The sequence below is a fragment of the Panulirus ornatus genome, chromosome 36 (genome assembly GCF_036320965.1).
Source record: "Panulirus ornatus isolate Po-2019 chromosome 36, ASM3632096v1, whole genome shotgun sequence".
NCBI classification, from domain to species: Eukaryota; Metazoa; Arthropoda; class Malacostraca; order Decapoda; family Palinuridae; genus Panulirus; species Panulirus ornatus.
The window spans coordinates 9,905,903-9,928,778 of NC_092259.1; the positions used below are offsets into that span (position 1 = coordinate 9,905,903).

General features: G+C 36.1%; 2 protein-coding genes across 5 annotated transcripts in view; one reads left to right on the forward strand and one right to left on the reverse strand.

Moving 5' to 3' along the window:
- Positions 1 to 13,654, forward strand: part of mus312 (mutagen-sensitive 312) — a 30,409-nt gene extending 16,755 nt beyond the window's left edge. The window contains exons 10-14 of one of the 3 annotated variants that reach the window (XM_071683342.1): positions 552 to 732; positions 1,373 to 1,458; positions 2,679 to 2,842; positions 9,089 to 9,231; positions 13,431 to 13,654. In XM_071683342.1, the coding sequence (XP_071539443.1) occupies positions 552 to 732; positions 1,373 to 1,458; positions 2,679 to 2,842; positions 9,089 to 9,184 (527 nt within the window). In that variant the 3' untranslated portion in view covers positions 9,185 to 9,231; positions 13,431 to 13,654. Of the gene's footprint in view, positions 1 to 551; positions 733 to 1,372; positions 1,459 to 2,678; positions 2,843 to 9,088; positions 9,232 to 12,162; positions 12,300 to 13,430 lie in introns of those variants that run through there. The other 2 variants (XM_071683343.1, XM_071683344.1) reach the window with 2 other exon arrangements.
- Positions 11,293 to 22,876, reverse strand: part of LOC139760329 (uncharacterized) — a 223,322-nt gene continuing 211,738 nt past the window's right edge. For both annotated transcript variants that reach the window (XM_071683345.1, XM_071683347.1), the window contains 7 exons: positions 19,339 to 19,441; positions 18,614 to 18,738; positions 17,009 to 17,158; positions 16,788 to 16,870; positions 15,394 to 15,562; positions 15,011 to 15,082; positions 11,293 to 12,825 (listed from right to left, as the gene is read on the reverse strand). In XM_071683345.1, the coding sequence (XP_071539446.1) occupies positions 12,487 to 12,825; positions 15,011 to 15,082; positions 15,394 to 15,562; positions 16,788 to 16,870; positions 17,009 to 17,158; positions 18,614 to 18,738; positions 19,339 to 19,441 (1,041 nt within the window). In that variant the 3' untranslated portion in view covers positions 11,293 to 12,486. The remainder of the gene's footprint in view (positions 12,826 to 15,010; positions 15,083 to 15,393; positions 15,563 to 16,787; positions 16,871 to 17,008; positions 17,159 to 18,613; positions 18,739 to 19,338; positions 19,442 to 22,876) is intronic.

Genomic DNA, 22,876 nt, shown 5'->3' on the forward strand with positions numbered 1-22,876 from the left:
AGAGCTAGGAGATCAAATTCAAGAGCAGCTTTTGTCATTTAATGTGAACACAGCTTGGGTGTGAACAAGAGATTATTAAGTATATTTCAAGAAGCCAAGTGGGAGTTCCTAAAAAGTGGCTGCAGAATTTGGAATGGATAGGTGAGGAGTGAAAAGATTAGCGGGAGAAAAATCTCTGTCATGGAAATAGCTCATTATTTATAAGGAAATGATTAAAAGAATGTATTTACATGAGATGAATAGAAGTAGATGTAGAGAAAGGATGGTAATCCAGTGGAAGAACAGAGTAAGTAGGGTACGTAGAGGTTTTATCAGAAGAGGAGGATAGTTTTAGTGTTTTGGGAGGAAATTTTGCAAGGCCATTCTTTTGTATGGCAGTGTCCTTTAAAAGGCACTGAATCTGATAATATAAAATACTGTATCATATAATAAGGTTGAAGCTTGTTAATATGATTATGAATTTGAAGTAGTTTATGATTTATTTTTGTGTATATTTTGTGATGTATTAATCAAGTGTTATTAACAAAATTGTAATTGTTTTTCTTTTGTAGTCGATGAAACTAATCTGTGCAAAAAGGTGATAACAAAGAGCAAAAAATCCCTGAATGCAGCAAAAGGCAGTATGTACAAAAAAACTGGAATCAAAAACGATAAAGCAACTGAAATAAAAAATATGTTTAAGGACGTAGTTGAAGAAAATAAACTTAATTCTTCTCAGTCATCTTCCACAAGGTACTATGCCAGATTTGTTGAGTTTTGCATGCAGTAAGTAAAGCAGTTTTCTCATTTTTTCATTATTCTTTCTTTAATATATGTTTACCTTTTCCTGCTTTTGTGAGATACTGTCAGGAACAGAGGATTGAGGGAAAAATCCTAGCTATTTTCCTTCTTTTGTAAATAAATACATAAGGGGCTGGAAGAAGGGGAATTGGTGGATTTAATGGCAGGTATTACTCTGGTTCCAGCTATGTGGGATTTTGCTGTGTAGCCAGTAGTAGTTGTAAATGTCAGTCAATACAGTATATACTTGGATTGTTGTTTTGCCAAACTGTTTCATGTGGAAGGATGGTATGTTGTCAGGGCCTGTTTTGAAAGTTGGTAAAAGTAAAGTGGGAGGGGAGCTGTTGTCTCACAGGGAATTCATAGTGTATTTTTCATGATTGCTATGTTGAAGAGGTGGGAAGTTTGTTGCCAATTTTTGAGAAATTTTACTTGATTCTTTGGAAGATGAGATGTTAATTTGGTGGGTTACTAATGTCCTATATATTGGGGCTGGGGTGTGGGTGTGAATTTTCTTTACCAAAATTTGGTGGTGTTAGTTTCATGCTTCCTAGTGTTCAGGAAGTTTTCTAACTTTGCTTAATGCCTACAGCACAGATTGTTCTGAGTATGAATGCTTTGAAGAATCCCTGATGTTAGAAACTGGTGAGGATGAAGACTTTACACCAACACAGCAAGGTAAGTATTTTTATGATTAACTTTTTTTTGTAGTGTATTCATTGTTAGAAATAAGTGTATTTTGTAATTTTAAGAATTAGTAGGATGTGCATGTCATGTACAGAAAGCAATAACTTGTAGAATTGCCATTTTTCTAGTTATTTTCCTTGGCATTATTCATAGTGCATACCACATATTGTTATGAAGCTATTTCTCGGATTGTAATGAATCTATAAAATGTATATAATGATGTATAGGTATATGGGGGTTGACTTGCTGTCTGTGAACTGAATCAGGGCATGTGAAGTGGCCAAGGGATAAAGAATGCCATCTTGTCAAGAAAGAAAACTGTGTTTGGGAATGAATGAGTAATATTATAACACTGGGCATAGGAAGAGTGAAAAAGCATGTCAGTGGATGAGGCATTGTCTGAGGGATTTTTGAGACTGAGGAAGAGAAATAATGAATAAAAAGAGATGCATCATCAGTAGAAGGGACGGCCTTAGTATTGTTGGAATGGAAAGTGAAAGAAAGGTAGGTCACTGGGAAATATCATTATGATTTATTTGTATATGAATAAGAAAGGGTAATTTTTTATATTCAGCTATTGTAAGATTTTAAATAAGGGAGGTTATATTGTGACCCCCAAAGTTGATATTTACGTAATATATACTGTGAAGTGGATTATTGTAACAAATAACAAACACCTTGTTTTGCCCATTACATATGGTTTTACACTGTAATGAGCATCAAGCACTTTACATGCAAAACTGGGAAGAACATATTCTAAGTATACTATCCCAAACCTGATGGATATAAAGAATCTGAAGCTTGGAATTAGAGTAGGAGTTAATCCATTAGTTAGAATTTTCAGTGCAATAATCAAAATGGCTGTGAGGTAGTATGCACCTCATTGATTTATTCTTCAAACCAATTATTCCTTTCTAGGATAGAAATTTAATGACTGTTTCACTAGGATGATAGTTGAACCAGCAGGCTGAATTTAAGAGTGAAAGGTGTTGTGATGACATTAACGTAGTGAAAGCTGAACTAGCAGACAATATTCAACATTGAAAGGAGTCCTGATGACATTACCAGTTTAGGTTGAAAAGCACAGGTCGTTGTTTTCACTAAATCCTCAGCATTCTTACATACTTTTGGTTATGTACAACTAGAATTAAGGGGAATGCTTGTCTGTATATCATGTGTTGAATCATTGCACTAGCTTTTTTCCTTTACAGCTGATCTTAGAAGTCAGGTCCTGCATTTCATAACCACTGATCCTGAGCTTCACCAGAAGGTTTTGCTATATGAGCCCATCTTTGTGGAGGAATTGCTAACATCCCTGAAGACCAATGGTGTCAAATGCAGTATGAAAAACCTGCTTGAGATTTTAGATGATCAGGTAAATATGAAAAGGTTTGTTTTTACTGGCAACAGATTATCATCATTGCTTTCTCAGCTTGCAGCAATACTTAGCTTTAACAAGGGTTGTTCATAAATACTTTCTGCAGTGTTTTTAGTATAAAAAGTACCACATAAATCATAGTACTAAATCTAATAACTTGTACATATTGTTAATGAAACAAGACTTGCTGATGTAAACTTTAAAGCATTAACCTCCTTTACTGTGGCAGACCCAATAATCCATTGAACATTGTGCGCTCGAAATTATTAAATATTCCCAAAACCGTTTTCCATAATTTTGATGTAAGGAATAACTAGAACATGACTTTCTTTAGAAAATGTTACATAGCTCAGGATGATGGAAAGCAGCTCAAGTATATCAGATTCACTTTAGGTTATGCTGCTCTGTTGTCAGGCAAATTAGGTTATGCTAGGTATAAGTAGTGAAATGTGTGGTATTTGTCAAAATTTTTTAATTACAAACGAATGTAATATCAGTATTATTAAGTAAAAGCTTTACAGTTACATAATTATCTTATCTTGTTTAGGTAATATGCTAAGTATTTTGATAATGGGTTACATCAGTTGCTATCTGATCTCCAAGAATCATGGGGTTAAGTTAGACGAAATGTTTTTTAATCACAAACGAATCTAATATCAGTATTATTTGGTAAAAGATTTACAATTACATAATTTTTTGATCATATTTAGGTACTTTGCTAAGTATTTTGATAATGGGTTACATCAGGCGAGGTAGCGCCAGGAAAACTGACAAAAAGGCCACATTCATTTACTTTCGGTCTCTGGCTGTCATATGTAATGCACCAAAACCACAGCTCCTGATCTACATCCTGGCCCCATAGACCTTTCCATGATTTACCCCAGACATTTCACATGCCCTGGTTCAGTCCATTGACAGCATGTCGACCCCTGTATACCACATTGTTCCGATTGGATTGTTAAAGTTATCTACAATAATAACCTTGTTCATGGTAATTTAATTTTTTCAGAAAGCAGTGTGTCATCTTTTGGATTTCTGCTTTTAATTTTTGCTGGTATTGTCTGTGTAAAGAGAATCATACATTTCAGCATCTTGTTTGATTACTTTAATTGTTAAAGCTGTTTTTAACAACAAAAAGTAATACCTCCTACTTTGTGCAAATGATCCTTTGTGAACAACTACTCAGGTATTTTTAATTTGACAAGTAATGTTTGAGAATCCACCACATTTCTGAGACTGAAATTGTTTGGTTTCTCTTTGATAACATATGATATCAGCTTATTTCTCTTTGAACCAAAGCTCCTGAGAAGCATTATTGTACATAGTAATTTTGCTGTGTGATTTATATGGGCCTTGGAAATTGTTTGCTTAGGTCTAGTTTTTGAGATTATCATTATAGTCGTGTTTGAAACTTCGCTAATGTGTTTGTGCATCAGTGGGAATGGGAAACCCCTCTACTTGTACTTGGTCCATGACCTTGATTTGACTTTTCCTGCCTTGTTGTGTATTTCCATTGTTCCATGCCTTTTCCCTTTTTTGTCTCATTACTATCCTGCACCACCTGATGTATCCTGGTATGTTCCCTGCCTCTACCTATGAAGTGACCTCTACTACCTGCACCTGGCCCATGACCACAGTTTGACCCCCCCTGCCCTTTTCCTTAGCTGCATTTTTCTTGCTTCTACTTCGGAAATGACCTCAAGCTGCCCTATTATGCCTCATTCCCTACTGTCACTAGCTGATCTGTCTTTAGATGTTCCCTCACTGCCTTGTTCCCTGCCTCTAAATGTGAAATCACATCAGCTGCATAGGAAGTGATCATTAGCTGCAGTACTCTTATCATGTTTATCTTTGACAGTTGTGCTGCAGATGCTTTGCACCAGCTTCAATGGCAGGCACTGTATGTGTAATATAATATATGAATCACATACGTGAATGACGTTAATCAAGAATTAATTATTTTAAAATATGTAGGCTTCAAGGAGATGTGGAACTTATGGAAGTTAAATAGGCTGTGCAACTTCTACTGTATACGGTCAGTCACTTGCATGAAGTGCATATTCAGCTCTCAATAAAATATAATGTAAGCAAGCTATGTTTATTAACTTAAGCATATGAAGATGAGGTATATCAAGAATGTGCACATACAACCATTGTGCCATGGCTCCTGACATCTTAAAGTATTTACCTTTACCTGGTATGTACTTGATATAAGTAGACTGTATCTTATTTTCTCACTGTCCAAACAGTTCTTTATAGGTTTAAAAAGTAAAAGCCTAATACTTATTTTGGCTATAATTAGGGACGTATAAGCATTAAAATACCTTGAAATTGTGCACTTAATATATTGTGGTCCATTTAGCCGTCAAACAAAAGACGTTTCCAGGGTGCACCACGAGGAGGCGGACCACATTTACACCCCATATGTTGGACTCATTTGGTTTAATGACATAAAATAGGCTAAAGTCCATTACTTCTTCCATTTATGCTTTTAATTGCTTTTTATTAGTTAATGTTGTGTTGCCACTTTCATTGCCAGTTTTAACTGATAGCAATAAATCTTCTGCAAAAGTCTCGAGCATTTTTTCAAATGTATTTTACTTGTTCCTGTAATTGTCTTCAGGTTTGTGTGTGTGTCCAATACATCTTTGCCAGTTCTCTGCTTTAACGTGGTGAATGGCTTGTCATACAAGATCTTCAACTATTCACAAACTTTGATTGTTGTTTGTGTTCAGCTTCTCAACTTTAGTCCATACAAGTTCAATAGGGTTAAACTGTTAGTAATAGGGTGGCAGTCAAAAAATATCCTATGACTGGCTAAGGCAGCAAGTTTGGTATGTAGTGGTTGGAAGGCAGCCAAGGATCAGGTAGGTATATTACCAGTATTATCCAACTGGGTATTGAGAGGGTTAGTGATATCTGATTAATGAGTCAGCACTTCAGTGGCCCAGGTAGCTGTCTTTTCTTCCTGCCTTGTTAACAAGGAAACTACTGGCATTCTGTCCACAAACGTACTATCTCTCCTTGTCATGCATAACACTTGACAACACTTCACTTACACAGCTCATTCTTCATAACAATATATTTTCCTGGGGTGAACACTATGTGCTTGCCCTTCCTTTTGGCAAAATGATAGAAGCATTTAGGCAGAAGCAATGGGTAGAAATATTAGGTAGAAGTAGTTGGAATGGGCATAAGATAAAAGTAGTCAGTAGTTAAATTAGGTAGGAGCCTTAGCAAACACTACGCTAAAGTTGCCATCTGCCAGTGGCCTGTTAAGGGTGAGGCACTAAAGGCTAAGAAGTGGCACTGGAGTTCACTGGTTATGGAGACTCTATTACCATGGCCACAACTTTGAGGGAGTTCCAGTTGGAACAGGCATCAGATATATATAGATAGATAGATAGGCAGCAAGTTCGTCAGTCATGTAGTGCTGTATTTTTCCTTTCTGCAGTTTTCATAGGTGAAGCTCTGGTTTTGAGTGAGATGCATCAAGAGATATAGAGTTTTTGGACAGCATATTCACTATTTTCAGTCTTTGGGTCTGGCTTCAGGGCAACTTGTTCATTCACACAGAATGATAAGGTGGATTTCCATTACAGTGAGTGGTCATAGTGGGATATTTGGTATAAATTGATCTACAAGCCAAGTCTTGAACATATGGTTGTTCATGGAGTCGTGGTAATCCATTTTGCTCCCATGCTTTGACTTAAATATTAGCAAAGCACCTGGAATAAAACTTTGGGTGCTTCCAGTGTGAACAATGATGTTTCTTGCACATTTACCAGTCTTCATGCAAGATCCAACTAATTTATCTTTGTAAACAATGATGATTCTTGCATATTTTCCACTCTTCATGCAAGGTTCAACTAATTCATCTTTCATGGTCCAGCATTGATCAACACAGATATTTTGATTCACCCAGGTGTCATCAAGGAAAATTTCTGTTCTTGGGATTTTGCTTCTCCAGTTCAATTGCATTTCACAGAAATATTTATTTATGGCAGCAACATTGTCCAATCTTTCCACAAGTATAGATGGTATGGTTGCTACTATACTTTTTGAGCTTGAATTCTAATGCCTTAACAGTTTTCCATAAGGATGTTCTTCCTCCTTCAAAAGCTGATGGGGGGCTTCACTTTAAGCAGCAGCAACTCAAGTGGTGGTAACTCTCCTTGTCTGAAAAATGCTAAGGTCTCCCTTCCAATTAAGTTCTTGTCAAAGTCATCCATGGTGTTCAGAACGCAAACAAGCCTCTTCTACCAAAATGGTGATGTACTGACTCTTGATCAATGTTCTTTTACTCTCCTCTGATTTTCCTCACCATTCACTTGTCACTTGCTTAGCCTCCATTGTTTTTATGTTAACTTCATGGTGTTCATAATTGCCCAGCCTTTTAAAATATTTGAACACATTAAGTACAATATTTCTGGACTAACTGAAAAGCCTCTAGTGACTGATGACTGATGACTGAGTTTTCTTGCTTAAATTTGTCTTATCTATTGTTAATTGTTATATATCCCTTATTTTCAGGCTAATTAATTATCAGTTTAATGATATGTTGTCTTCTTTTTTTCTAAATTAGATAGTATATTTATACAATGCTTTATAAGGTATATATCCTATTATAATCGAGTGTTACTTACAAAACTCATCAAAGGATACTAGGTGAATATTACATTCGTCTCCCCCTCGAATTGTTATGCAACTCTAATTGTCGCATTGCTTACTTCTCCAAGCCCCTTTCAGTGACTTCTTTGCTGGACTCTGTTGCTAAACTTTTTTCAATCTTTGATAAATCATTTTACAAATATACCACCTTTATGTTAATTAAGGCACAGTTATTGGTGAAAGCCAAATAATTTGGCATGGTGTTTGTACCTATATGACTTCTTAATAAAACAAAATAGCGCAAATTGTTAAAATTCCAGAGTTATAATATGAATTATCAGTACCCATTGTCTCTACAACTAATCACAATGGGAGGTGTCCTTTGAAATTTATGTGAACCGGGTTTACAGTTCGTCAATTTATTAATGATAAATTGTATTAGTAGATAACCTCGTTGAACCTTGACTGATGTTTGGGATCTTGAAAAATATGAAACCTGAATTTTGGGGTCATGCATAAAAATCCTTTTGTAATCATGACCAGAGCTTTTCAGTGTCTCCAGTACAGCACAACTCCAAATTTCCACCTTCAACACTTTTGCAATCCTTGTAGCTTTTAACATTCATCCAACATTGCTCCAGCTTTTTGCTAACACTTATCCAACTGCTTAATTCAAATTCAAGAATATACCCATTAATCTTTCAACACATTCTGTAGTGGCTTTCCTAATAAGCACTACCCCATTACATTTCCATTTGTTCTCCAATGTCTTTAGCATATCTCGAACAGTTCCTTATTGTCCTGACACCAACATTCTAGTTTGTAGATTTATGTTTGTGTTTGAAAAGGTGAGTGACCAGGCAAGTAAGGAATTGTATAAAGGATACCGAGGTCTTCTTTTTCTTCTTTTTTTCTGTTTATTTCAGTAAACACAACTTTTAAGGAAATTAGAAGTGTTCAGTGTAAACATGCTTGCGTATTATGGATTACTGTGATAAATACTGTGATAAATATCCATTAAAATACTTTGGAATGACAATATAAACAGATGCCAAAGTTATGAAGAAGGAAGGAATAAGTTAGTTAAAGTTCCCCGTGATCCCTTCTTTTTATATATCTACCCACCCGGTGTACGGTAAACATATGCATCAGTCTTATTTAACTTCAGTGAATATGATAGCTAAGGCAAGTTGTTTTAAGGATAGGCTGATATTGAACAGCAAATTGTAGGATCAGGTGAATCAATAGACGGAAATGTATTGATGACTACAGAAAGACACTGTAAAACAAAACGAACAAATGTCAGTAGTTATCCTCCTGTAAGCATAGGATAATGCTTTTTACTTAAAGATAAACAGAATAACAATGGGATTTGAATTAATTTGTATTTTGTGTGGTGTCATTATAATTCAGCCTGGATTTAATATACATGATTAAAATATCTGTTTTTTGGATATAATAGTACTTTAATAATGTGTATAATAAGTACTCTACCATCAACATTTTTAACTTTCTGGAATAATCACTCTTTTTCCATTTATGAGAGCTTTCCCCACTGAGTTGTGTATTGTTGTAGATTATAAATTGAGTATGACTTCCTCAGTCTATGAACAATGTATTTTTTTATTGCAGTGCATAACTTTCCGTACACAACCAGGCCAGAGGAACAGAGCACGAACAAGAAGATCTAAAAAGAAGAAAGGAAAATCTCCAAACAAATCCAGCTGAAAGTCTTCAGCAGATTAGTCGCAGAATATCTACTTTTTGATTCACAGGTAAGATTAGAGAAACATAAGCCTTATTACTTTATAAGAAAAAAGTATTTATGCTTTTTTTTTTTTATTTTGCTATGGTATTCCCAAGTTGTTGGCAAATAGTTATACTACTGGTGTTCATGATAAATGAACCAAGGAGTAACAAATGCCTTCATACTTTTGAACCATTTCATTACACTTATGTCAGCTCTCTAAATCATTGTATGCTTACTACCAGATCTTCCTCATACACTGCCATTTTTTGCATGATTAATATGCCTTACTTCTCTGGCATTTGATGTCCATCACATTCACTCTTTTTTACTTTTGTATTCAGGGCTTTAGACTCACCACCATACAACACTGCTGGGACTACTTTATCTTTTGCCCTGACATTAATGTCTCCTTCCATACAATCCTGAATCAATAGATTAATGTTCTTAGCCACCTTTCCCACCTTGATAATCACATCAGACCCCAGAGTTCCCACTGCTGTCAGGTCCATTTCCAAGTATCAAAAGAACTTCACTTTCTCTAGGTCCTTCCCATTCAAACTTACTCTCAAACCTTCCTGTCTCTGCTGCACTTCATAGTCTCACTTTTGTTCATATTCATTCACAGCTTCCTCCTTTTGTTAGCCTCAAGATCTGTCACCAGAGTCTGTAGTTTTCCTCTCGAGGTTATTACCAGAACTCAAATTCAAACAGCAAATGACTCACCTCCCATCCCTAGAACAGTTAAACTCTGATTTACAAAGCTGCTGTCAATGAATATTCAAAGTTATGAAAAAGTGAGTTTGAATGAAGAGAACTTGGAGGAAGTTGAGTTTTTGATACATTGGAATGGACATGTTAATGGATGGAACCATGAGAGCTGAAGTGAATCACAGGGTGGGTGAGGAGACTTAGGCCCTGGGCATGTTAAGGAGTGTTTGGATGTCACTGTGACCTATCTTTGAGGACAAAAAAAGAGTATGTTTGATGGTATTGTAGTCCTAACAGTGTAATATGGATGAAAGATATGGGCCCTGAATGAAAAAGTGTGGATATGGTAGAAATGAAATGAGTGAGGACATTATAAGTATGGTCTAAGGAGGGTTGATTTAATATGAGATGACTAATAGGCTGGAAGAGGCGTGTGGAAGTAAGAAAGGTACTACATGGCCATGCTTAATATGATATTTCATTACTGAAAAATGTAACTTTGAATGAAACGACATTAACCAGATTTAAACCTTATGGAAAGTAGGAGTTTCAGGACCCTTGGATATTTCTTCCAAGATAAACCATTTTCTCTTACACCACACTAATGCACCTTGATGAACACAAAAGTAATATCCTAGCACTCTATTTAAACATTGCTCAGAGTAGCTGTTAGTAACACCTGAAAACCATAGTTAGCATTCTGGGAGGCCTACCCATGACTAAGCACAACTGACTAACTCAGGTTTCCATACACTGTCACTCAACTTCCTATGCATTCTAATCAATATTGTTATCATGAAATAAACTTAGAAATAATACTTCATTAGCTTTATCATTCTCAATAGGCTATTTATGGTAGCTGTTGTAACCCAGTGCTTGGGTGTAGTATCTCTCTACAGTGGGTTCATCACCATTTAGGTATGGCCATAAATGCTCTTACCTACAAGAAGCACTTCTTGCTAGTGTTTTGCATGTCTATATATAGAAAGGAGGCATTTTATACATAAATAAATTTGATAATAGTATGCTTGGTAACACATGAGCTGAATTTTTTGGGATAGGGATTGAGGAGGAAATACTTTCCACATATTCCCTGTGTGTTGTAAAAGGGGAGGGAGCGGGGGGCTGGAAACTCTACCCTCCAGTTTTACTTTTCCAAGAGAAGGAACAGAGAAGGGGGTCAAGTGAGGATTTTCCCTCTTGGGCTTAGTCCTCTATTCTTTACGTTACCTTGCTAACGCAGAAAATGGCGAATGTGTGAAAAAATAACAAGTCAATATTATTATCTTGCATTGCAGATCACAGCCTACTTGATTACTATATTGTTCTATGGATATTCTTCCAACTTTAGGAACATATTGTAATAAAGTAAACAAAGTTAAATAAATTAATGTTTAATGACATGACAGTTTAATAAATATCAAAATGATATTTTTGCAGACATCAATAGAGTTGACTAATTGGTATTGACTTTTGGCTTGCATGCTAAGAGTGGAGCATGTGTAGTAAGATGTATTAGTATTGTCATAACACTTTATATAACTGTTGAGTTATTTTATGACTTGAGACAAGTATGAAGAGGTAATCAAAGATATGTACAATATATTTACGTGTGTGTGTGTGTGTGTTATATATATATATATATATATATATATATATATATATATATATATATATATATATATATATATATATATATCTATATGCAGATGAAGCAAGGGAAAATGAAACACTTTAAGATCCCAAATGCACTTTAGTGTAAAGATCACATCATCAGGGGAGATACAAGGAAGAGACGTAACTGGGACAGCATTGGAAAACAAGCGTTACCAGATGGTGGCATTCCAAATGCCACCATCAAGTAATGCTTCTTCACCAATAGCATTCTAGCTACATCTCTTCCTTGTATGTCAACTGACTGTTCAATATCTCATTCTTATATCTCTCTTGATGATGTGATCATTATATGAAAGTGCTCTTTGGACCTTTTCATGTTTTGTTTTCCCATGTTTCATCTACATATACCAGATCACATGCACCAGTGACCTTGTGCTATATATATGTATGTATATATATGTCGTGGGAGACTGTGACAAAGTATAATAATAATAAGAAAAAAAAAAAAAAATATATATATATATATATATATATATATATATATATATATATATATATATACACACACACACACACACAAGGCACTAAAAAAGTTTTTCATAACTTTGCAAATGGGACTTAACTATTCCAGATATATGGAAGATTCTATGACTAGTCCCAAGAGGTTGCACAGGGAGACCACTGCTACCTTTACACTGGCAAGAACTATTACTGCTGCACAGTAATAATACTGTCTATTTTTGCATCACAGTAAAACCATAGTAAGAAGACACTTCAGAACTGTCCTTAAAATGGCACACTTTATTAAATAGCTTCCCTCAATATGAGCTGCATAACATATACAACAACCGTACTGCGACAACTTTACAAATACACATGAATTGTTTTTTCAATAAAATTACAAAAGGACTAAAATTTGTACATTTTTTCCTTTCACTTGTACTCAAGAGCAGACCTAACTGGGTTTTGCACTGACCGGTAGTGCACTGTGGCTGTTGCCACTAGTTGATATGGCAGTAATGCTGCTACTGCTGCTGTTTGTCTGATCAGACGAGGCTGAAGTTACCAACTTCGAGATTTCACCATTTGTGGTGATGTTCTTCTCAAGTGTCAAAAACAGATCAATGAGATTGTCCAGGCCAAGGAGATATCCATCCTCATGTGTTCCCTCTGACCAGGGGCTTCGGTGGGTGATATGTACATTTTCTGGAAGTGGAATGGTCTTGGCAAAGTCTATCATTCTAACTAATGCTGAAGTCTCGTTGTGGACAAACAACAGAGAGCTGCCAATTAGCTAGAAGAAAAATAATAGAAATTAATAGAAAATACAAGTCTCCATAGTGTCTATATAGTCAGGATTCATTTCACGTACAAGTACGAAAATATAATTTTATCTGACAAAGACAATGCATTTCTTCTTAACTTATAAAGTGTTCACTGCTCTCCCATTATCAAAGGGCTGATCAAATGTATACAGTATTACATCATTCATGTACATCAGGAACTTTGTACATGCCTAAGTGTACAGTTTTTCATATCAAAAGAGCACTTTGTAATTATTCTCTGCCCACTAAGGTGATTTATCTAATGAGCTTTAAGTCTAAATTCAACTGGTTATCCTTGCAAACCAAGTGCTTCTACTTTAAAGAATCATAAAATAATTTTCAGCACCAACTGAATTAGCCCCAACCCTTCACAGCTTACTCTCTAAATAGTTTTAACTATGCCTTGGTTTCTGTCTTTCCCACATGGCCACAGCTGCAATAACATGGATTTTTATTTGCCTCTTACGTGTTTTACATGATCATCCCACATTAAAAGATTTTCAGTTCCAAGCATAATTAGATAGGAGGTTGGGGCCTGCATCTCTAACGTCCTCATTCTTTAATCTCTTTATAGGTTGAAATTTGAAGGAAATCTGCAACCCCTGGGAGCAAGCATGCTTTGAATTTTGATTTTTTCTACTTTTAGGAACAAGGGTCAAAATATTGTGGTCCAAATATCACAAGAGTGTTTGTATATCTAATGAGGGTTTCAAAAGTTACCTGTGTATTTATTTTTTTCATATGTTTATATGTAAATATACATTGTATAAAATATTTCATAAACATTAACTGTTAAAATTACTGTATTTATTTACCTTGTAGTGAGTGGGTGAGCATGATCTGTGGCACAAAAATCATGTCACCAAATGTTACCAAACTACGCTTAACAACAGGCATATTTAAATCTTTAATAAAATTATTAATAATTTCAATTGATTTATGGTTAGGACTGAAAAAATTTTTGTTTGGAAATATCCAAATTGTATGTGAACAGAGAATTTATAATAAATTTTCAACAGAAAAGTAAGATTTATCTGGTCAGCAAGTCTAGCTCCTAAACCATCAGGAAGTGTAATTACCTTTTTGAAAAGCAAGGGGAGAGAATTCTACACTCATGGACCTCCATACATAAAACTTTCTATTTAATCATAATAAAGGAGCCTTTTAAAATGCTGGAACTCAAGTTTTGTATTTTAGTTATTCCAACCATCCACTTCTCTTACATTAAAACATTACTTCTAAAGTACTTTTTAACAAGCTTCTTGCCTAGTTTCTTCCCTTTGTTTACTCTCATATTATATCTTGTGAAGAACTGATCACTGGTGACAATGTCCAGCTGATATAGAAATTTGAAGGCTATAATCAGGTTCTCTCTTTTTTCCTCCATTTTGGATGAAGCAGTAACCACAGGTCATAAAGTGTCATCATGTTATAATTGTGTCTATGCAGAAAGAAAGCATGGCAGTTGAACAGTAAATTGTCTTCGTCACTGTGGTAACTACATTGTGGCACAAAGCGCGGTCTACAGAGATGTTAAATCAGTGTTTGTAACGCTGTTGAGAGTGTAACTCACCATGTCTGGGTAGTGTAGTTTGAGATGGGTGTATGTCTGGAGAGGCAATTAGTGAGACATTTACTGGAAGAGAGAATCTGTGATATAGGTTTTCTAAATGTGAAATGGGTGTATTTTTTAATTCTACTTGGAATTTTGTGGTTGGCTACACAGCGTTTTGGATAAGAGGAACCTAGTGCTAATGCAAAGAACTTAGTATTGTGCTTGTTAAGGTTGAGGTTGCACAAGAGGAATTATTGTTTCATGTGCAGTTACTGAATGTTTGTGGTTGCTAGGTAGCTAGTGATTGTTCAGAGTGCTTTTTTTTTCTGTGGTTTGCAACTTCGTTATATTTGCTTTTGACTTGACCTGAAAAGGAGCACATTATCATTGTGGAACTTCTCACTCCAATGGAGTCCAATATTTCCCTACTTCTGAATGGAATGCAGCCAGCCTCAAAAGATGCAGGAACCCCACAAAAGGGCCCCAAGGGTTGTATAATCAATAATTTAGTAATGAAATCCATGATTCTTCTAGTGTACAGACATTTTACTTGCAAGAGGCTTTATCACTTTAATCAGAACAATATCAAAGAAACTGACCTCATGGGTTTTAAAGAATGGAGATGTTTCCAGTGTGACTTTAATAGACTTCAGTTGCTGCACATACCGACTCTGAAAAGATTGGTTAAATACATAAATTGCATTGTAATCAGTATTATCTTATCAAAAGACTTTTATCTTAATATCCCTAGCACTGGAGATGTTTAAATTCAAGTTCAAAGTAATATTAGCTGACTATATCACTTATCTATCTAATCATTTGTGGTGTATACATAAGGCTGTAATATGGTGTGACTATGAAAACAAATGGTGAACAGCACTACATGTGTAATATATAGTAAGTGTGAATACAGGTGCATTTTTATAGAGATCAGCTTTTCCATGGGGTCCCTTTCTCAAATGTGGAAAGAATGTAAACCTACAACAGCATGAGGGTAGCCCTGTAAGAAGCTGCTGAGAGCTGTTTGAACTTGTTCTCTTGTTCTTGTTGTCTTGAAGTCCTTACTGGAAGTTCCATCACCTCTTCTCACCCCCTCAATCCTGAATCCTTGGGTAGCTGTAGAAGATATGGTTTCTCGCCATACCATGTACCTGTAAAAAAACATATTAAGATGATCACTGCTACATGAGGTAATTAAGAAATAAATATGGTTTACTTTGTTAGTTAAGTAGCTGCAGAACCTCTTATGGGGCTCCTGTACCTTCAAGGGGTGGGAAAGTTCCTGATGATGCTGTACTCCATTCCAATGGCTGACAATGTTAAAGGTAATTAGTGAACTAGCTAGTGGTGTTACTACATGGAGACAAGAGTCCAAAAACACCAAAAAATAAATATATTCATCTAATTATTTATACTATTGGAACTACTATTCCTTCAAACACATTCATTTCTGCTCTCCAGGACGAATAGATACATATGTATGTAACTATTATTATATAACCCCTTTAATGGGGCTCCTACAATTTCAAGAACGCACTCAAATTTTGAACAAGAAAATGAATTCTGAGTGAGTTTTATCTGCATTTTTTTTAATATTTTCAACTTGGAGGGTGATGGTTGGATATGAACAGGTTTCGATGAAAGAGGTCTAATGCAGCTGAAAAGAAATAGGTGCTTAGCATGCTGAGGCAAGACTGTATTGAAAGAATTGTTGTTTCACTGTGCAGGTATTGGGTGTTTGTGGTTGCTAGACAGCCTGTGGTTGTTCTGGGTGCTGTTTTGCTAGTTTGCAGCTATGTTGTATTGTACTGATGTTCTGAATTAACTTTATTTTAAGAAGAAAAAGAGCATAAAAGGTAGGTTATAATATTTTAGGTTTTTTTTTAAGGCTAAAAAACTTTTTGTTTCAGAATTAGAATAAAACATGATAAAAGGCTTCTATTCTTGAAATAACAATGTAAATTACCAAAATGCTTCCTCTGAGTGACAGATACCAAATAAATATGAAGTGAATTACCGTAAAATGACAATCATGTAATAATCTCAATGCTTAATTAAAGTACTCATTGGCTGCCAAACATTTCAACATTTCAATGTATGTCTGCTGGCTTGGATTAGCTACAGAAGCTCTAATAAAAAAAACTGCAGAGTTACTAGTTATCATATCAAGAGGAGAAGGATTTCTTTTAAATGGTAGCCAGTATCTCACTTCTGTTTAGCTTTCACTGGCCTTATCCACAATGTGACCCTGTTCTGTGGTCTCTTACACACACCTAATCCAAACACAATAATACATTTATACTAATACAAGTGCAACAAAAATATATGCCATATCATACAATTCTTATAAGTTACAAAATAAAAATATTCATTTACCTGGGTTTCGTGACTGCTTTTGCTTTGTGTTCTGCTTCAGTGGGTGCTTTAGAGTCAATCTGAATCATCTTTTCATACATGTCCTACAGGTAATAAACAAAGAATATCATCAGTGAAACACAGAGACTCAAACTAAACTGTATGCAGAAATGATACTAAAAGCCAGTTACAAAATCAACAAAGTTTTATTTCACATTTATAAAAGTATAGAAATGACCTGCCTTTCTTAATTTAGGTTTTTCTCTTGCTTTTGCCAGCTCATCTTCTAGATATGTTCGTACACCCATTTTAATGTCCATAACACAGGGAAGGGCAAAATTACTCAATAGGTCTTCCAGCTGAAGATATTTCTCTCCATCTGCTCCTTCCACCTGGTGACAGCAATAAATGGTTACCTTCCCTCATGAGAAATCTTGCACAGTACAATATCAAATGGAAAGCATAGGACAAAACCTACAAATTATGATAGTGTATAATCATCATTAGGGAACTGATGTCATATGGTACCATGAACCTATGTGTGATGTAACATTCATAATGTTCATCTGATTCACCTCAGTGAAGCAATTGCTATTTGCTAGTATTAAGTAAACAAATTTGTGAAAAAAAGAAGGCTGAGTGGGGGTACCATAGAGGAGGGCAAAGAAAGAGATAAATTTGAAAAGAGAGATATAGGTTGGAGAAAGGTGAAACAATGATAAATGATTATATAGTAAAGCTGTGATACATGATGTTTAGTGCAAGTACTGTACTAAGTTCAAAAATATGTAAGGTACTATTAGAGGTGCTGCAACATAAATATACCCAAACAACAATAACTGTTGGTAAGAAAGTGTTATCTGAATACAGTATAAGAATGCTTTCATGAGGGACAAATGTTGTGTGTGAGGAAGCATCATGAAAGACGAAAAAAGACCACATCTGCTCACGCTCAGTCTCTAGCTATCATGTGTAATACACCGAAACCACAGCTCCTTATCCACATCCAAGCCCTACAAACTTTTCCATGGTTTACCCCAGACATTTCACATGCCCTGGTTCAGTCCACTGACAGCAAGTCAACCCCAGTATACCACATTGTTTCAATGCACAAATAAACATACATATACTGTACAAGAAATATTTACAATACCTCCAGCATAAATCAGATCCAACTTAGAGCACACACCACCAGTTTGGTCCCATGATATGTAAGGGAATGAAGACCAGCTAGAGTAAGTTCAACAGCAGCCATCGAAGATCATACCAGAAGTAAGGGAGGTGAATTAAAGGAACAGGATAGCAACCATGGACTTGACAACTTTGGAAGTAAAAAGGAAGATGGGAGACAAGATTACAAATTAAGTAAAAGGTAAAGTTGAAATACATATAAGCAAAAAACAGAGCCTGTCAGGTCTACAATATTATATCTAGGAAAAAAGATCATATATAAATATGGATACGGTAGTGTGAATATGGGGGGTGACTGAGTGTGGTGGCAAAGAATAAGGTGATGTGGGTAACAAGATGTGGGGACAGAAGTGTGAGTCTAGAGTAAGAAATGGAGGAGTTGGAGAGAGGGGTTTGGGTGTGGGGAATTGATAGGGGGAGGATTAAGGGTTGACATGCAGATTACTTTACGATCTCAAAATACTTCTTTTAACCTACTTAGTTACAAGTGCTTCATATTCACTACGATTTCCTGTGAAATGGGGCAAAGATACAAAATACTAAAACAGTTACAAGTGACTAAATCATTATCACTGAGTGTTACATGGAAGTTTATAGTGCCCAAAATGTTATCAATGATCTTCCCAAAAAATCATGAGATTTGTAAAAAAACTTACCACACCCGTGTAACGTGCAACATAAGGTCGTAAAATATCTGCTGAGATAGCTTCTAAAGCTTTTTCCTCAGCGGGACACAACTTCTTCAGGATTGTTCCTTGCTTATAACCAGCACGGAAATTACCTGCAAATAAATTTTATCTCAAAAAAAAAAGTACTTAGAAAAGTAAGACCCATTTGCATCTACCATTACACAAGCTTTTACTTCATTTTCTTTTTTTAGTTTACTATGAGGACCAGACTATTAATCATCAGACCTATACATTATAATCTTAGGAAATCATATAAAAATAACCAATGCACAGGTGATTTTCTTTGTAATTCAGTGTTTCATTTATGCTTACTGTACACAACAATATACTGCTGTACGTGATATATACTAAGAAAACATACTGAGTTTAATACAACAAATTTCTCTTAGCTTTAAATAAACAATTTGTGGGCTAGGTACTACAGGGATAATGACATTCACAGACAGCCATGATTAGCTGTAAGCATCTAATGTTAACAATAAGATGCCAGCACACACACACACACACCAATAGTAAGTGACAATCTCACTTTACAAACTTTGTAGCATGTCTGATTTCCCTTAATGATGTCCAAGTCTATTTTGCATGCTCAACTTATCCAAGCCAATTATATTTCTAAATTATCTCTTATATTTTTGATTACAAAAACAAAAGAACATTTTGGTAATGCATATGCTGGAACATATACTAACCCTGATGTCCTGCAAGTTGTACCCATGGATATTTGTGCTTCTTGTAAGTCTGGATAAAGGGCGTCCACTGAACAATGTTTCGAACCTTTCGCCAGTTGGAAGGCTGAAAAATAAATGTCTGATTAGTATAACTGGTCCACTCACTAACTGAAGCATGCTTTAACAACTGTCAGTCATAGATACACAAGCAGCAAAATATTCAAAGAAGCTTTTTAATATGATGAGACTTTCAACCAGGCTCCCAAATCATGAAGAACAGAAATATCATTGGCCATACAGGGAGTCCCCTTTTAAAAGTGCTTTAGTATTTTTGAATTTCTTGGTTCAGCAAAGACTTGTGGAAAACTGTCACTTTACTTCACATGATTATATCCAATGAAGAAGCAAGGCATCAATCTAACAGGTATGTACACTGCTAAGTGTTGAAAGGCATTCATCAAGTGTGTAGAGAGATAAGGAAATAATGTGCATGTTGGCTAAATGTCTTAACAAAGCAAAGTATTGGGGTTTGAATCTCGAGTAATCAGAAATACATTAATTTATTTGGTTATGGTTATATTCTCAAACACATTAAGCATGGTTTTCCCTTCTATACAGGCAGCAAATATATAATGCTAAAATTGAAATAAACAAATTTTTGCCTGTAAGCGTAATTTCATTTTTATTCGGATCAAATGAAAAATAACATTTCAAGATTAACTAAAGAAAACAACTTAAATGACTGACAATAAACCTAAGAAATAAAGGTCAAGTGCTCCTACTACATCTCCTCAATAAGTTTAAATGCTTATGAAATTTCAAATCTATCTTTCAAAGTTACATAGTTATTACTATGTTAGTACTGATAATAGGAAATCATCACAACTGTATTACTGTTAATGGTGATGACAAGACATCACAACAGCCATGTTACTGTTATCTGTAATGACAGTACATCATGACAGTTGTGCAGCTGAGTTACTGTTAACAGTAAGGACAGGATATTACCACAGATGTGGTGCTCTTATCAGTAATGACAGAACATCAACACAACTGTGTTACTTCATCTGTGATGACAAGACATCACCAAAACTGTGTATTATCAGGGATGACAAGATATCAACAAAATTGTATCAGTGACATGAAATCAAAACAACTAAGTTACTGTTATCAGTAATGAAATGACATCACAATTATTATCTTCGAAGACAATATATCATCACAACTGTTATCAGTGATTGTAGGACATCAACACTACTGCTATCAGTGACAACATAACATCAATACAAGTGTTACAAATGTTATCAATGATGGCATAACAATAAAAAAGTTACTATGATCAGAAATGACATGAAATCACAACTGTGCTATTGTCATCAGTGATGACAAGACATTTACACCTCATATATATATATATATATATATATATATATATATATATATATATATATATGTAGGAAGAGAGGAAAGTGATTGGTTCTCAGTGAATGTAGGTTTGCGGCAGGGGTGTGTGATGTCTCCATGGTTGTTTAATTTGTTTATGGATGGGGTTGTAAGGGAGGTAAATGCAAGAGTCCTGGAAAGAGGGGCAAGTATGAAGTCTGTTGGGGATGAGAGAGCTTGGGAAGTGAGTCAGTTGTTGTTCGCTGATGATACAGCGCTGGTGGCTGATTCATGTGAGAAACTGCAGAAGCTGGTGACTGAGTTTGGTAAAGTGTGTGGAAGAAGAAAGTTGAGAGTAAATGTGAATAAGAGCAAGGTTATTAGGTACAGTGGGGGTGAGGGTCAAGTCAATTGGGAGGTGAGTTTGAATGGAGAAAAACTGGAGGAAGTGAAGTGTTTTAGATATCTGGGAGTGGATCTGTCAGCGGATGGAACCATGGAAGCGGAAGTGGATCATAGGGTGGGGGAGGGGGCGAAAATTTTGGGAGCCTTGAAAAATGTGTGGAAGTCGAGAACATTATCTCGGAACGCAAAAATGGGTATGTTTGAGGGAATAGTGGTTCCAACAATGTTGTATGGTTGCGAGGCGTGGGCTATGGATAGAGATGTGCGCAGGAGGATGGATGTGCTGGAAATGAGATGTTTGAGGACAATGTGTGGTGTGAGGTGGTTTGATCGAGTAAGTAACGTAAGGGTAAGAGAGATGTGTGGAAATAAAAAGAGCGTGGTTGAAAGAGCAGAAGAGGGTGTTTTGAAATGGTTTGGGCACATGGAGAGAATGAGTGAGGAGAGATTGACCAAGAGGATATATGTGTCGGAGGTGGAGGGAACGAGGAGAAGAGGGAGACCAAATTGGAGGTGGAAAGATGGAGTGAAAAAGATTTTGTGTGATCGGGGCCTGAACATGCAGGAGGTTCACGTGAAAGGAGGGCAAGGAATAGAGTGAATTGGAGTCATGTGGTATACAGGGGTTGACGTGCTGTCAGTGGATTGAATCAGGGCATGTGAGGCGTCTGGGGTGAACCATGGAGAGCTGTGTGGGTATGTATATTTGCGTGTGTGGACGTGTGTATGTACATGTGTATGGGGGGGGGGGGGGGGGGTTGGGCCATTTCTTTCGTCTGTTTCCTTGCGCTACCTCGCAAACGCGGGAGACAGCGACAAAGTATAAAAAAAAAAAAAAAAATATATATATATATATATATATATATATATATATATATAATAAAAAATAATAATATATAATATATAAATATATATATATATATATATATATATATATATATATATATTTTTTTTTTTTTTATACTTTATCGCTGTCTCCCGCGTTTGCGAGGTAGCGCAAGGAAACAGACGAAAGAAATGGCCCAAACCCCCCCCCCCATACACATGTATATACATACGTCCACACACGCAAATATACATACCTACACAGCTTTCCATGGTTTACCCCAGACGCTTCACATGCCTTGATTCAATCCACTGACAGCACGTCAACCCCGGTATACCACATCGCTCCAATTCACTCTATTCCTTGCCCTCCTTTCACCCTCCTGCATGTTCAGGCCCCGATCACACAAAATCTTTTTCACTCCATCTTTCCACCTCCAATTTGGTCTCCCTCTTCTCCTCGTTCCCTCCACCTCCGACACATATATCCTCTTGGTCAATCTTTCCTCACTCATTCTCTCCATGTGCCCAAACCACTTCAAAACACCCTCTTCTGCTCTCTCAACCACGCTCTTTTTATTTCCACACATCTCTCTTACCCTTACGTTACTCACTCGATCAAACCACCTCACACCACACATTGTCCTCATACATCTCATTTCCAGCACATCCATCCTCCTGCGCACAACTCTATCCATAGCCCACGCCTCGCAACCATACAACATTGTTGGAACCACTATTCCTTCAAACATACCCATTTTTGCTTTCCGAGATAATGTTCTCGACTTCCACACATTCTTCAAGGCCCCCAGAATTTTCGCCCCCTCCCCCACCCTATGATCCACTTCCGCTTCCATGGTTCCATCTGCTGCCAGATCCACTCCCAGATATCTAAAACACTTCACTTCCTCCAGTTTTTCTCCATTCAAACTCACCTCCCAATTGA